The sequence below is a fragment of the Elephas maximus genome, chromosome 7 (genome assembly GCF_024166365.1).
Source record: "Elephas maximus indicus isolate mEleMax1 chromosome 7, mEleMax1 primary haplotype, whole genome shotgun sequence".
Classification (NCBI taxonomy): domain Eukaryota; kingdom Metazoa; phylum Chordata; class Mammalia; order Proboscidea; family Elephantidae; genus Elephas; species Elephas maximus.
Window position 1 is genome coordinate 102,677,076 of NC_064825.1, and position 15,541 is coordinate 102,692,616.

At 47.2% G+C, this 15,541-nt stretch overlaps 1 protein-coding gene across 16 annotated transcripts in view; it reads left to right on the top strand.

Annotated features, from left to right (window-relative positions):
* The first annotated feature begins 4,434 nt into the window (after positions 1–4,434).
* The window catches only part of MADD (MAP kinase activating death domain), a 45,847-nt gene continuing 34,740 nt past the window's right edge, over positions 4,435–15,541 (top strand). For all 16 annotated transcript variants that reach the window (XM_049891130.1, XM_049891114.1, XM_049891115.1 and 13 more), the window contains exons 1-11: positions 4,435–4,525; positions 5,262–5,858; positions 6,628–6,931; positions 10,034–10,165; positions 10,560–10,673; positions 11,597–11,677; positions 13,234–13,412; positions 13,768–14,003; positions 14,204–14,360; positions 14,778–14,881; positions 14,973–15,163. In XM_049891130.1, the coding sequence (XP_049747087.1) occupies positions 4,464–4,525; positions 5,262–5,858; positions 6,628–6,931; positions 10,034–10,165; positions 10,560–10,673; positions 11,597–11,677; positions 13,234–13,412; positions 13,768–14,003; positions 14,204–14,360; positions 14,778–14,881; positions 14,973–15,163 (2,157 nt within the window). In that variant the 5' untranslated portion in view covers positions 4,435–4,463. The remainder of the gene's footprint in view (positions 4,526–5,261; positions 5,859–6,627; positions 6,932–10,033; positions 10,166–10,559; positions 10,674–11,596; positions 11,678–13,233; positions 13,413–13,767; positions 14,004–14,203; positions 14,361–14,777; positions 14,882–14,972; positions 15,164–15,541) is intronic.

A 15,541-nucleotide genomic window follows, 5' to 3' on the forward strand; every position in this document is an offset into this window, starting at 1 on the left:
ATCTTGCACCTCACGTGTGTGGATAATGCCTTAGTTTTTCAATTGGCATCTGAATAATAGGGACGGACCTGAAAGGCCCAGGGACAGGTAAACCCTCCACTTGACCTGCAGACCCTATGGGACAGGAAGAACTTCCCCCTGAGGCCAGGGGGAGGCTGCCGGGTCGGTGGTTTGGTTTCTCAGAAGGGCTTGACTACATTTCCCAGCGGGCACCGCGGCTCCGCTCACGCCCCCTTCCCTTGGTGCGCGCCCAGTGTTGGTGATACCGCGGCCGCGGTTTCCAGCCCCGCTTCCCCCCGCCGCCCCTGAATTGGTAGGCTCCACCGCCGGGTAGTCGGCGTTGCAGCCCAGGCGACTGGGCACTTCCAAACCTTGTGCGGGGGAACGGTCAGAAAGTCTCAGGGGCGGTTTATCTTGAGAAGTCGCTTCCAGATTAATCAGCATTTCATCAAAATGGACTCTTTATTACCATGTCGAATTAAAAACTATTTGCGCAACCTAAAACAACAAGTATTCCTTTGAGTCCTCCCCTTGGCACGCAGCAGCGCTGGGCTGACCCAGCGCGCCCCATCCGTTCCCATTCCCACGTACGGATAGGTGTGTGCGTAGCCGCCTTCCTCCCGAGGTCTGCTCCACCCTTCAGCGCTCGGCCTGGTGCAGCCATCTCCCCCCCATCGCCCTGGGGGTGAATGGTACGGCCCCGGCCCCCCTCTGCCTCCTCCCACCTCACTGGGTCCGAGTGATACGCGCCCGCCGCTGCAGACGCGGAACTGGCGCCCGCTCGGAACCGCGTCTGGCCGGGGAGCGACTGACGCTCGGCTTCCCGGGCACGTCCGGCCGGGCCTGGCCGCTCTCCCGAGGCTCGAGAGGTAGGAAATCCAGGGCCACTGGGGGCCCTGGAAGGCTATTTCGAACGGGGACTTCTAGGGGAAACGGGTTGTGAGGGGACACAGAGGCTCTAGAGGGACAGCGGTTCTGACGAGACCTTCGAGGAGTGCGAAGGGGCGAGGGGTCTCGAGTGGGATGGAGGGAGGTTCGTGAAGAAAGGGGGCAGGGCCAGAAGTGGGGGTGCGCCGAGCTGCCGAGCGGGGTGCAGGCTGCGGGCCTGGGCGCTGTTCGCGGCTGCTCGCGGCTGCTGGGCTCGATTCCTGCCGGCTCGGCGGGCGGGCAAGCGGGCGGCGCTGGTTCCAGGCAGGGGGCGGGAGAGAGCTGTCCAGCAGGTGAGGGGGCGCGTAGAGCTGTCGAGGCCCCGAGCGGGGATGAGCACCTGACGTGTGAGCGTGCGTGTGTGTGCGCACGTGTCTGTGCGCGCGTGCGGGCGCGCGTGTGAGTGCACCTTATTTTTGGTTAGAATTCGTAAAGCCATGATTGGCTTTTCATTTTTTTTTTTTTTTAAACTTGATGTTTCAAAATGGGCATGCTGGAGAGCGGAGACTGTTTAATCTTTCCTGCAACTGCTGCCTCCCCCGCCCTCGTTCATCTCTAAATTCTGTCTCCTTTCCTGCCCTCCCCTCTTCCTCACCCCTGCCTCTGGCCTTCCTCGTTGCTCTAGTTCTCCCCCACGCTGGACCAGTCTGTGTTGATGCGCTTGCAAGGTCACTGAGTGGCCCGGGGAGAGGGAGGAGGGGAGAAGAGTCTCCTGTTGTGCTCACGTCAGCAGAGATGTTATATCGCTCCCCGGTTCCTGTGGTTTTACTATGAAATCTGCCCAAAACGAGAGAAGTTGCTTAGCGTAAAACCAAGGTAGGCTGAAAAGGCATAAATCATTTAAAGGTCTGTGGATTCTAAACCTGCATCTGGATGGAGTGGATTGGTAATGTAGGATCTCAGTAGATGAAAATGATTTTGAGCTTGATGCCTGTGGAATATATGGAAATAGGAACCAGGGAGTTCGCTTTAGTAAATATAGTTGAGGCAAGAGGCAGAATCTAAGCCTGGTTAGAAGAGGTGTGGTGCTGGACGATTTAGAGTCTTTGTGGGGAAGGGAAGGAGGAGGAAATGGGGGGCGGTGGGGGTGGTTGTGTAATTTTTGGTTGTCTCTGCAGTCTGAATAAGTGGAGGCAGTGGCTGTTGATGAGGTATGAATGGTGGACTAGGACCTGTCCAATCACTAGTAGCTAGACTCGTTACAAGATCCCAGGGTTCACGTGGCTCTGGAAAATTAGGACTGTAGAGCATCGTAATAACCTGAGTTTTATCAAATGGTTCTTAGTGGAGAGAAACTGGGATCCCCCCCAAGGCTCATGGCGTGATGCCTAAGATTTTAGCAGGAGATGCTTCAGATGTGATCTTTGAGATTTTGATAGGAAAGGACTCCTGGTTTTCAATGTAAACATAGATTTTAAGCCTTAGCTTTGAATTGAGCCCTGGTCCTGTAAACTCTTTTATTTCAAGATATGTTGGTTCTTTTCCCAGGCATTTTCTGTGTAATTCGCTATAGAACGAACTATGCTTTTACCCATCTTTCATCTCAGTTTTCTATATCCCTCCCCTTTCATTCTGCTTGGGAAGAGCTGAGCTCAGCTCTGTCACTGTGCCCCACCTTCTGCAGTATGCTCATGACTCCATAGCAGTTGGGAACCAAAGGACTGTTTGGGTTCATTAAGCAGGGGTGATGCCTAGAAATGAGTATATGGTATTTTCCAGAATTTGATTTTGCTTATTTGGTGAGGAGATAGCTCTATCAAAAGCCAGAATTAGAATAAGTACAAACTAATGACATATGGGAGAGAAGACAAGCTAATTCTTAGCAGGTACTGTTAGTGGAAGAGGGGTCTTCAGGTTCAAGAAGAATGAATTGTTAGGGGCCTTGGCCTTTTCTGGAGTAGCAGCTGCTAGCACTGTGCGGTCACCAAGCAGGGGAGGGGCTATGACTCTGCTATAAATAGTACTGGGAGCCAGAGTCACTATGGAGACAAAAATGAATCCTATTACCTGCAGGCCCTCTGTAGGGAGCAAGGGCAAGGAGGGAACAGTATTTTGGGGATTTGAAAGGTGATATGAATAGGTTTTGTTTATTATTAGGTAGAGGAGAAGAAAGATAGAGCCTGTACTCATTATCTAGATCAAATAGGGCCTTAAGCATACAGGGAATGTGTATCTGTCTGTATGTGTGGGAGCACACACAGTAGCAAACAAGGGAGTGGTGCATGAGTGTGCGTGTGCGTGTAGTTTAATAAGATTCTCTCTGGGTGTACAGTGAACAAGGTCTTAGTGTGACCACGTGCAGAGCACAGAGGTGGAATCCTGGAAGCACTGGAAATAGCCTTGTAGTGGAGTGGATCATTTTATTTAGAGAAGTGTATGGAGACCCAACAGGGGGATAAATTAAGACCATGTAAGCTTTTCCTAAGGAGCCCTGGTGACGCAATGGTTAAGCGCTTGGATGGCGGTTCAAACCCACCAGCTGCTCCGTGGTAGAAAGATGTGGCATTCGGCTTCCTTAAAGACTGCAGCCTTGGAAACTCCACAGGACAGTTTCTACTCTGTCCTATAGGGTCACTATGTTGGAATTCACTCGACAGCAACGGGTTTTTTTTTTTAAAGCTTTTCCTGATTTTAGCACTAGAGTTTAGGCATCTCTCTGACCACCTTTCCTTCCTCCTTGCAAAAATCCTGCCATCTCTGCATCTACTTCCTTATGCCTGTAGGATATAGTAGGACGAGACCTCATCTGTATATATTATATTACTGATTCCAATCCTGGGACCTGAAAAGAGGAGAAAGGCTATGATTCAGCACCAAGGGCAGAGCTAGTAGCAGTAGCCACTAGGCCCCCTTTCTTGCTTGAAGGAGAAATGTGGTTTAGTTGAAACAATTGAAGCATAGACATCCTTCCTTTAAGACTGTATGAGGTAGAAGAGCCAGCTGTTGTTATTGTCTGAGTGCAGTTAACTATACAGTTTGTATGTAGTTTCACTTCAAGCTCAATGCAGACTGTTGGAGCAAAGAATAACTAGGTTTCCATTTAGACCTAGAAGTGTGGTTAGTGCTGGTCAGAGAGTCTGGTTTGATCCTGATCCACCCTGGAACAGCCTTGTAAGTGACTTAATTCTTGTTATTGTAATGACAGAGTCCAGATTAGACTGCCTGGGTCTGTTTTTCAGAAATAGAGCCCCAAGGGCTAGGCTGGAAATAAGCTAGTTTGTAGAGATGGGGAGGTGAGCCATTTATCCTATTTCATGACATATGACTCTGTGAGCTCTTAAGTTTAGAGTTCTAGATTAGGAAAGTGTCATATTCTCGTATCTTTAGTACTAAAATGGAAGACCTTGTGACCTATGCCCTTGCCCGGGAAGAAGTTGAGAGGGATGAGTCTCTTGGGCACAGCAATGGATCTGTCTTACCAGTGCCTTTTCCTTTTAGACTTGCATTTTCAGATACTATCAGAATTCCCCCTGGGAACTTTGACCTCTTACTTGCTGCGCTGAAGTTTCTCTGAGATGAACTGATGCATAGGAACCATGGTGCAAAAAAAGAAGCTCTGTCCTCGGTTACTTGACTATCTAGTGATCGTTGGGGCCAGGTAATCAAAAAGATTTATTTTTGTCTTGTTATCAGGGATAGCCACAAAATCTGCAATTATTCCCCTTCCTCATTACTGTGTCTTTTTGCATATCTTATCCTTCCTCTATTATTTTACCCTGATAGGAACAGTAGTGAAAACAACACAGTCAGGTGTACTGAGAGTATTGGCCTTGAGCAATAGAGACAGCAAAACTCTGCTCTTAAGTAGGACCTTTGTGATCTTGAGCAAATATACTCTTTATTCTCCAGTTTCCTTACTTTGTAAAAAGGAAAAGTACATTGTGCTCCGCTATCTACATGTTCTCTTTTGCTAATAGATCAGTTAATACACCTTGAAACGTGCTGTTAATTTTAAGGGGTTAGTGAAGTGCTACGGCTGCTAACCAAAGGGTCCGCAGTTCAAATCTGCCAGGTGCTTCTTGGAAACTCTATGGGGCAGTTCTACTCTGTCCTATAGGTTCGCTATGAGTCGGAATCGACTCGACGGCACTGGGTTAGTGATAATTTTATTGTAGCAATTTTCTATTCGTTTTAGGTTAGATGTCTCCATGACAGTGCAGACCTCATTTAGCCTACCAGCTAAATATGGCTAGCAGCACCTATGTTTTCCAAGGCTCTACAGTTAGATTACTTTATCTAAAATAGCATATTGAGCTTTATTTGTTGACTTTGGTTAAAATTTGAACACGCTTTCTATCCCTTCAGGCTGCTGAATTTGCTTTTATATTCTTCAGGCATCCGAGCAGTGACAGCGTGGCCCAGACTCCTGAACTGCTACGGCGCTACCCTTTAGAGGATCATGCCGAGTTTCCGCTGCCCCCTGATGTGGTGTTCTTCTGCCAGCCAGAGGGCTGTCTGAGTGTTCGGCAGCGGCGCATGAGCCTGAGGGATGATACATCTTTTGTCTTCACCCTCACTGACAAGGACACTGGAGTCACACGTTATGGCATCTGTGTTAACTTCTACCGCTCCTTCCAAAAGCGAATGCCTAAGGAAAAGGGGGAAGTTGGGGCAGGGTCCCGTGGGAAGGAAGGAACCCGTGCCACGTGTGTCTCCGAAGAGGCTGGCACTGAGAGCTCCGAGAGTGGCTCATCCCTGCAGCCTCCCAGTGCCGACTCCACCCCTGATGTGAACCAGTCTCCTCGGGGCAAGGGTCGGGCCAAGGGGGGAAGCCGTTCCCGCAACAGCACCCTGACGTCCCTGTGTGTGCTCAGCCACTATCCCTTCTTTTCCACCTTCCGAGAGTGTCTGTATACCCTCAAACGTCTGGTGGACTGCTGTAGCGAGCGACTTCTGGGGAAGAAGCTGGGCATTCCTCGAGGCATACAAAGGTGCAGTTTGCCACTGACCCTCAGAAGGGTCAGGTATAATTGGGCTTGAGGGGCTTAGAAAATTTCCTCAAGCCAGAGGTCTTTCAGACCTATTTAAGCAAGCTCCGTACTATTAGAGGGCAGCAGTGGCTCAGGGGTAGAATTCTCACCTTCCATGTGGGAGGTTCTCGGCCGGTGAAGCTCACGAGCAGCCACCGCTCATCTGTCAGCGGGGGCGTGCTTATTGCTATGATGCTGAACAGGTTTCAGCAGAACTTCCAGACTAAGGTGGACTAGGAAGAAAGGCCCGGTGGTCTGCTTCTGAAAATCATCCAGCGAAAACCCTCTGGATCACAGTAGTCTGATGTGTTACCAATCATGGGGATTGTGCAGGATCAGGCAGTGTTTCGTTCCTTTGTGCATGGGGTCGCCATGAGTTGGGGGCCCACTCGATGGCAGCTAACGATATATTTTTGTGTTAGTTCTTTCTTACTAAGGAAAAGATAGCTGCAGAGTTAGATCTCCTGCCATAATTTCATTTGAAGCAGTCCTGAGGAATTTGATGTTTCATGGTGGGTAGGACAAGAAGTCCTGCCATACATACATTATTAACACACTTATTCTTTGCCTTGTATATACCCTCTGATCCTATCTGAGCCCAAAGAGTAACTTTCACTAATGGTACTCCTTTTACAATTGTCATCATTCTACCCTTGTTGGCTATATTGGGTTGCAGTGGGGTATCAACTCCTGATGCTTATGTGTCTGTTTCCTGCTGGCTGCTCCTCAGGGACACCATGTGGCGCATCTTCACTGGATCATTGCTGGTGGAGGAGAAGTCAAGTGCCCTTCTGCATGACCTTCGAGAGATCGAGGCCTGGATCTATCGATTGCTGCGCTCTCCAGTACCTGTCTCTGGGCAGAAGCGAGTAGACATTGAGGTCCTACCCCAGGAGCTCCAGCCAGCTCTGACCTTTGCTCTGCCAGACCCCTCTCGATTCAACCTAGTGGATTTCCCATTGCACCTTCCCTTGGAACTTCTGGGTGTGGACGCCTGTCTTCAGGTGCTAACCTGCATCCTGTTAGAGCACAAGGTGAGAGGGCCAGCTTTCTAGGGGAAGGGCTTTGTCAGAGTAGAGGCTAGACCATGAGCTCTTTGAGGACAAGGACTGTGTCTTTTTCATCTCTTTGTCTCCAGGAGGAAACACAATGCCTGGTATACAGCAGGTGCTTAGTAGGTGTGGGCTGAATTTAGGTACTGGTATCAACTCAACAGCAATGCGCTTTTTTTTTTTTTTTAAATCATGTGACATGTCTGTAGAGGGCTTGCTACTCCATTGAATTATCCCTAACTATACTGTTCTCATTCTCTGGAAACACCAATAGTTCTGTTTCATTGAGCAGCCCTGGTGGCGCAGTGGTTAAAAGTACTTGGCTACAAAAAGTAGGCAGTTAAAACCTACCAGCCGCTCCATGGTTGAAAGATGTGGCAGTCTGCTTCTGTAAAGATTTACAGCCTTGGAGACCCTATGAGTTGCTATGAGTCAGAATTGACTCGATGGTAGTGGGTTTGACTGGTTTCTGTTTCAATGAGTGGCCCTGGAATGGGGGTACAAGAACTAGGACAGTGTCTTAGTCATCTAGTGCTGCTATAACAGAAATACGCAAGTGGATGGCTTCAACAAATAAGTTTATTCTCTCACAGTTTAGTAGGCTAGAAGTCCAAATTCAGGGTGTCAGCTCCAGGGGAAGGCTGTCTGTCTCTGTTGGCTCTGGAGGAAGGTCCTTGTTATCAGTCTTCCCCTGGACTAGGAGCTTCTTGGCATAGGGACCCTGGGTCCAAAGAACATGCTCTGCTCTTGGCACTACTTTCTTGGTGATATGAGGTCCCCCAGTCTTTCTGCTTGTTTCTCTCTTTTATATCTCAAGAGAGATTGACTTAAGATACAACCTAATCTTATAAATTGAGTCCTGCCTCATTAAATAATCTGCCTCTACTCCTTCCTCATTAACATCATAGAGGTAGGATTTACAGCACATGGGAAAATCACATCAGATGACAAAATGGTGAACAATCACACAATACTGGGAATCGTGGCCTAGCCAAGTTGACACATATTTTTGGGGGACACAGTTCAATCCATGACATTCCACCCTTTGGCCCCCCATCCTTGCTACATATAAAACATATTCACCTCATCATATCATAGCAAGAGTCTTAAATCAACTCCAAGTCTAAAATCCAAAAATTCCCCCTAATCTGTGAAATCTAGAATATGAGTAATCTGCTTCCAGAGTACAATGGTGGAACAGCCATAAGCTAGACATTTCCATTACAAATGGAAGAAATTGAAGGGAAAGAAGGGATAACAGGTACCAAGCAAGTCAGGAGAACACATTACATTAGCTCTCAAGTCTTGAAAATAATCATTCTCTGAGACTATTAATGCAGTGTCCCTGCCCTTCAGACTCTGAGCCACTCTCTGGATTCAGGGTGGAAGCTCCTCAACCCTGGGCTTCAGCTCCGCCTTCCAGGCCCACTGGAACGGCAATTCTGCTTCCTCACATTTTGGTGGCCCCATTCTCCTAGTCCATCTGAGTGATAACTCTACCCCCTGGGCCCTGGCAGGCCCTGTTCTTTTGCCCCTTGGGCATGGCAGCCCTGACCCCTCAGCTTTAGCAGTGGATCCAGCCCCATCCCGCTGCCACTCTTGAACAGCAGCCCCGCACTCCAGAAACGAGTTGGTAAAGATCTGACTCCTTGAAATCCGGGAAGCTGTGGCCCCACTCTTTGAAGCCCTAGAGGCCATGGCTCCACCCTTTGTGACCTCTGAGGTTGTGACCCTACCCTTTGAGACTGAAGGCTGTTCTGCTTCCTGTGTTCCTTGTCTCTTCAGGTTCTGCTTCCTGGTTCCTTGGCCTCTCAGCCTGTCAGGCCTTGTCGCCCACATCTGCCCTTTTGGGGCAAGTGTTCCAAAGCTCTTTAGCTCCACTGATAAGTGCCTGGAGGCACCCCACTCCCTCAGTAAACTTCAACCAGAAGGCCCTCAGCTCTCTTGCTCCATGGTTGGGCAAGCCTAGCTTCACTGATAAGTGCCTGGAGGCACCCCACTCTGCCCGGAAACCTCCTGTGCAAAGGCACTCAGCTGTCTTACTCTGTGTGTCAGCTCCTATGCTGCCTTGCACTGGTCTGCTGCTGCTGTTTCTCTGCTACTGCCATTTCTCCGATGGCGCTTCTTGCAGTCTGCACCGTCTCCGATGTGACAGCTCTCCTCACTTCCTTCTGAGTCCCCACCAGAATTGTCTTTGATGTCCATAATTCCACCAGCAGTCTTTTCAAGGCATTTTAGGCTTTTACTATTAGGCACTTTAAAGCTCTTCCAGCCTGTACTCATTCACAGTTTTAAAGCTGCTTCCACATTTCAGGTATCTGTTAGAGCAGCACCCCACTCTCCCAGTCCCAAATTCTGTCTTAGTTATCTAGTGGTGCTATAACAGAAATACCTCAAGTGGGTGGCTTCAACAGATAAGTTTCTTCTCTCACAGTCTAGTGGGCTAGAAGTCCAAATTCAGGGTGTCAGCTCTAGGGGAAGGCTGTCTTTGTCCGTTGGCTCTGGAGGAATGTCCTTGTCATCAATCTTCCCTTGGACTAGGAGCTTCTCCATACAGGGACCCCAGGTCCAAAGGACACACTCTGCTCCTGGTACTACTTTCTTGGTGGTATGAGGTCCCCTGGTCTCTCTTGCTTGTTTTTTTTATATCTCAAAAGAGATTGATTTAAGACACAATCTAATCTTGTAGATTGAGTCCTGCCTTATTAACATAACTGCCTCTAATCCTGCCTCATTAACGTCATAGAGATAGGATTTACAACACATGGGAAAATCACATCAGATGACAAAATAGTGAACAGTCACACAACACTGGGAATCATGGCCGAGCCAAGCTGACACATATTTTTGGGGAATGCAATTGAATCCATCACAGAAGGTAAGGGAGTGATTCCAGAAAGGGTTATTACTGTCCTCGGGTTGCAAGGTGGCAGGCACACTGGGGCATGGGGCAGTGATAATCGCGGAAACTAAGCTCCTGAAACTGTAGGCATGGTGAAATGGAAATGAAGTTGTGTTGGAAGCTATTTTTACAAAATCTTATTTTATGTTGTTGAGTGATCCTTATGATATGGCTGGCGGCAGGTGGTGCTACAGTCCCGAGACTACAACGCACTTTCTATGTCTGTGATGGCATTCGTGGCAATGATCTACCCCTTGGAGTATATGTTTCCTGTTATCCCACTGCTTCCCACCTGCATGGCATCGGCAGAGCAGGTGAGTCTCCAGGTGTCTTCTGATTTTGTCACCTCTATTTAAGTCAGTATTGGCCCCTAGTCTGTAATTATAACTTATTTGTTGGCAAAATCTGACCCGATGTGAACTGATTTGATGGCAAAACCTATGGTATTATTAGGATTTATTTATCATGGCTAATGATTATAGACTGCTGGCCCAAACCCCGCTGCAGGTGTTATATAATATGCACAATATGCACTGGGTTACTTTTCTAAAATCTGAAACATTCTGAATTTTGAAACACATTTGGCCTCAAGGGTTTTGGAAAAGGGATTGTGCACCTGCATTTCCTTATCTAGAAAAATCCCGACTGGATAAGTGAGATTGATCATGATAGGTTTTATTCTCTGTTTCTTCTTTGTCCTTCCTACAGCTGCTCTTGGCTCCAACCCCATACATCATTGGGGTCCCTGCCAGCTTCTTCCTCTACAAACTGGACTTCAAAATGCCTGATGATGTATGGCTAGTGGATCTGGACAGCAGTAGGGTGAGATTCTTGGCTGAGGCATGGCAGAGCCTGGAATAGGATTGGGTTTTGTTTTTCTAGATTACCCCCAGGAAGGGCTCCTAAGTTGGTGGGTGATTCCTATTGTGAGACTCATTGAAACCAAAATTTTAATGCTACTTTTTACTTTACTGGCCAAACAGTAAGTTGTACAAAAAGACCCTTGGTTAGGACTCAAAGAATGGCAGGATTTAGTTTTGCCAAAATTAAATGCTCCCCCTGTACCCCATCCTCCAAGAGCAGTAGGGCAATTGTGGTTGTGGGACCATCACATATGTGTAGGTGATCTCCTAAAGGCTTTCCTGGGGATATGGTTTCCAGTATGAAACTGTCTTTTAGTGTAGACTTGTAAAAAAATTTCTGTTAACACTGCAGTGTGAGTAGATTCAGAGTTTGGTCCTGTTAAAACCTGCAACCCTATAGGACAGAGTAGAACTGCCCCATAGGATTTCCAAGGCTGTAAATGTTTATGGAAGCAGACTGCCACATCTTTCTCCCCCGAAGTGGCTGGGGGGTTCAAACTGTAGACCTTTCGGTTAGCAGGCAAGTGCTTAACCACTGCACCACGAGGGCTTCTTCCAAAGTTTGGTAGGAAGCCCTCTTATACAAGCATATATCATATATACATACACATTCCTTGTAAAGCTTTAGAAAATACAAATAAATATAAGGAAGGAAATAACTATAATCATATTATGTGGGTAGAGATAATCAGTAATAACATTTAGGTACATTTCCTTTCAGATGTGTGTATGTTATATATCTGTGTATACGTAACTCGTGTGTATTCATTATATATATGATCAGATTACTACATATACAACTTTCTATCCTTGTTATTTACCGAGACGTAAGAGAAACTCCTGAGCAATTCTCAGGATGCATATTACCTTTCTCTGATGCAGGTGATTGCCCCCACCAATGCGGAAGTGCTACCCATCCTGCCAGAACCAGAATCATTAGAGCTGAAAAAACATTTAAAGCAGGTAGGTGAAGAATGAAAGAAAAAAGGTGAGCAATAGATGCTGTCAGATTGCTGTAGGAAGATAGCTATTCGAAGAGCTAGTTTTCTTGTAGACTTCAAGTGGAATTGATTTTTGTGGCCAAGGATGGGCTTAAGAAGAGTTACATTCCATCTTTGGGTAGCAGCCTGAATATTATCCCAGAAAAGGCTTTTTAGATTCCTTCTAATTCATTGTATGCCCTACCACCCTCTAATACTTACGATGATTTATAAAATAGCCCATCAATTCCTGTTTTTTGTCACGTCTGCCTGCCATTCATTCTTTATGGCTTGAGAGTGTTCTCTCAGCCTTGCAAGATGGAAATTAGTAGTTTGGACAATCCAGCTCCTTTCATATTTTCTTCTTGAATTGATCCCTAGGTGCCTATAGCATCCTTTCTTCTAAAATTCCTTTCTTCAAGTAATCTCTTAAATTCATTTTTCATTGATTGATTTTCTTCTTCTTCTGCATGCTGAACCCAGTATCTGGAGGTAAACATGGCAAGGCTCCACCCCTTGCCCTGCTCTGTGTGTTGCGTAGATCACCAGTAGGTAGTACTGTTATCTTTTTTCAGAATCTCTGTTCCCTTTTAAAGGGTCTTCAGGAATCTCTGTGTTGTCCGAGGCACTTGATAGTACCTCTCGATGAGAGCTGTTAGGATTTAAATGAGTCATTTTGTATCACCCCTCGCGTTTTCACTTGCTTCATGCGCCTGACCTGACGTAATATGATATGGTGTTACTGCCTGGTGAGGATTGCAAGTTCAGAAAGTTCTCTAGCTGCCTTCACTTGCTGTTTTCATTGGTGATTGCCTTACTATGACTAATGAGATGGAGGAATTGATTGGTAGAATTATACTTCGAATGATTGTAAGAGCTGAGGTCCTTGGGTTCATTAATCCTGTATTTTGACCTTTGCTCCTCAAAATGTGGGTCAGAGACCAGCAGCATTAGCATCACCTGAGACTGTTAGACGTGCAGACTCATCCAAGAGCTATTGAATTAAGCTCTGCACTTTAACAGCATCCACAGCTAATCCTTGGGCTCATTAAAGTTTGAGAAGCATTGCTCCATGGAGCCTCTTAGCAGCTGATTCAGAGTTGGGAGCACTCAGCGCTTGAGGCCCAGGGTTCCCTATGGCCTTCAGAGAAACTCCACTTTTACATGTTGTTTTTGTTTTGTTTTGTTTTGTTTCCATATAAAGCTTCAATTGAAAAATAAGATTTCATGGCAAAAATACATTTTAAAACTATACCCTGGACTTCAGATTTGATCAAGTTGCCTTGAGCTAGAATGGCTGAGTCATCACCACCATTCAGATTATTTTCCAAAAGCTAAAATATTTGAATTCTTATTTCAAAGATGCAGGCTCTGAAACAGGTTGGCCATGATTTGAAAATTAGCCCAGTTCTTTGTTCCAGAATGTTTCTAGCAGAGAGCGTGATGTAGAAAACTTTAAGAAGTCACTTGCCTAGGAGATGAGTTTGGCTAGCCTCCCAGGGAGCAGCCTTATACCAGGAATTTCTTGTTGTTCCACAGGCCTTAGCCAGCATGAGCCTCAACACCCAGCCCATCCTCAATCTGGAGAAATTTCATGAGGGCCAGGAGATCCCACTTCTCTTGGGAAGGCCCTCTAACGACCTGCAGTCCACGCCTTCCACTGAATTCAATCCACTCATCTATGGCAATGATGTGGATTCTGTGGATGTTGCAACTAGGTAAGAGCGAGTCGACCATACAATCATGAGTCCTTAAATTGTTCCCTTTGCTCTCTGAGTGACCTTGGGGCAGACTACCTCCCTTATCCAGAGTTTCTTTACATATAACACGGGCATGATATTTGGCTCATGCTTGCCACCTTAGTAAAAGCGAAGAGAGAAAATAGTTCATCCCACTTTCAGGTCTTTTAGACCTTGGATAAAGAGGTAGGTCCGTGATTCATCAAGATATCTCTTCCCTTGATGTTAGAAGCTTGAGGCTTTGGGAGGTGGTCTAAGATGACCCTGGATTGTAGGAGTCCTCACTCTGCAGGATATGGAACTCAAATGATCTCACTATTCCCTTCTTCCCCAGAGTGGCCATGGTACGTTTCTTCAACTCCCCTAACGTGCTACAGGGTTTTCAGATGCACACACGTACCCTGCGCCTCTTCCCTCGGCCTGTGGTAGCTTTTCAGGCTGGCTCCTTTCTAGCCTCACGTCCCCGGCAGACTCCATTTGCTGAGAAATTGTCCAGGACACAGGCTGTGGAGTACTTTGGAGAATGGATCCTTAACCCCACCAACTATGCCTTTCAGCGAATTCACAATAGTGAGTCCACCTACCCTCGGCCCTGCCTCATCTTTGGCCTTTGTCTTCCCAATTGCTCACCCCTTTGCCTTTTCCCTTTCTAATCTCCGACCTGCCGTTTCCATTCCTGTTTTGCTTTAGACTTTTTCCTACATTTCTTTTATGTTCTGCTTGCCGCCTTTTCCCTGCTGCTGACTTTATTCTTTTCTCTCTTTGGGTAGATATGTTTGATCCAGCCCTAATTGGTGACAAGCCAAAATGGTATGCTCATCAGCTGCAGCCCATCAATTATCGAGTCTATGATGGCAATTCCCAGCTGGCTGAGGCCCTGAGTGTGCCACCGGAACGGGACTCTGACTCTGACCCCACTGATGACAGGTGAGCAACCCTTATGGCAACACAACAGTTTTTTGAGGTAAGGAGGCTCTCAACCAGCCCTTATTTCCCGCCAAACCAAACCCGATGCCTTCGAGTTGATTCTGACTCATAGCAACCCCATAGGGTTTCTAAGGAGTAGCTGGTGGATTTGAGCTGCCGACCTTTTGGTTAGCAGCCAAACTCTTAACCAGTGCACCACTAGGGCTCCTTATTTAGCACAGTGGGGCAAAATCTCATAGGATTTAGACATCAGTCTTTGAAGCCTTGGATTATATTTTGGCTGATTGTTTTTTCTTAGCTTACTTAATTTTGTTTCCTGGCTTTGAGTTAGGAGTGCTCCTTTATTTTTCCTTGTGCTGATTGCTGATTCTTTCCCCTGCCCCTTCTTTTCTTTTTTTAACACTCCTCATTCTGCAGTGGCAGTGATAGTATGGACTATGATGACTCAAGCTCTTCTTACTCATCACTCGGCGACTTCGTCAGTGAGATGATGAAGTGTGACATCAATGGGGATACTCCTAGTAAGTGTACTTGGGGAAATTGGCCAGCCCTGAGCAGGGTTTGGGGTTCTGAGGTGGTGGGGTCTGTAGCTGTGGCCCTTGGGTTTGGCAGATGTAGACCCTCTGACGCACGCGGCACTGGGGGATGCCAGTGAGGTGGAGATCGCTGAGCTGCAGAACCAGAAGGAAGCTGAAGAACCTGGCCCAGACAGCGAGACCTCCCAGGAAAACGTGCCCCAGCGCTCTAGCTCCAGCACCACCGCCAGCAGTAGCCCCAGCACTCTCACCCGTGGAGCCCACTCTGTACGTGAGGATGCGGTGGCTGGATGAGTGAGAATTGTTGTCTGGGATGTGGGCCTTATAATCTCTATCAGGAAAGTCATGGTGTATCGATTTGCCTCTTTCCCTCTCCATCTTCCTGTCTCCATTTCCATACGTCCTGTAGCTCAGGGCCTGTCAGAAACAGTGCTGACCCCAGAAGGAGGTCACTGGGTTTCGTTCAGAGTGTAGCTAAGATCCCCCTCACGTAGTTTGTGGAGGGAGAGAACAGGGGTGTCATAGGGACTTTTTCCCACACATTCCTTAGGAATCTGACAGGTGGGACCCAGCCCTACTAAAACTGAGGATACGGGAAAGCATTAATGGGCAGCGGGTGACCCCTTCTTATTTAATGTGGCCCCT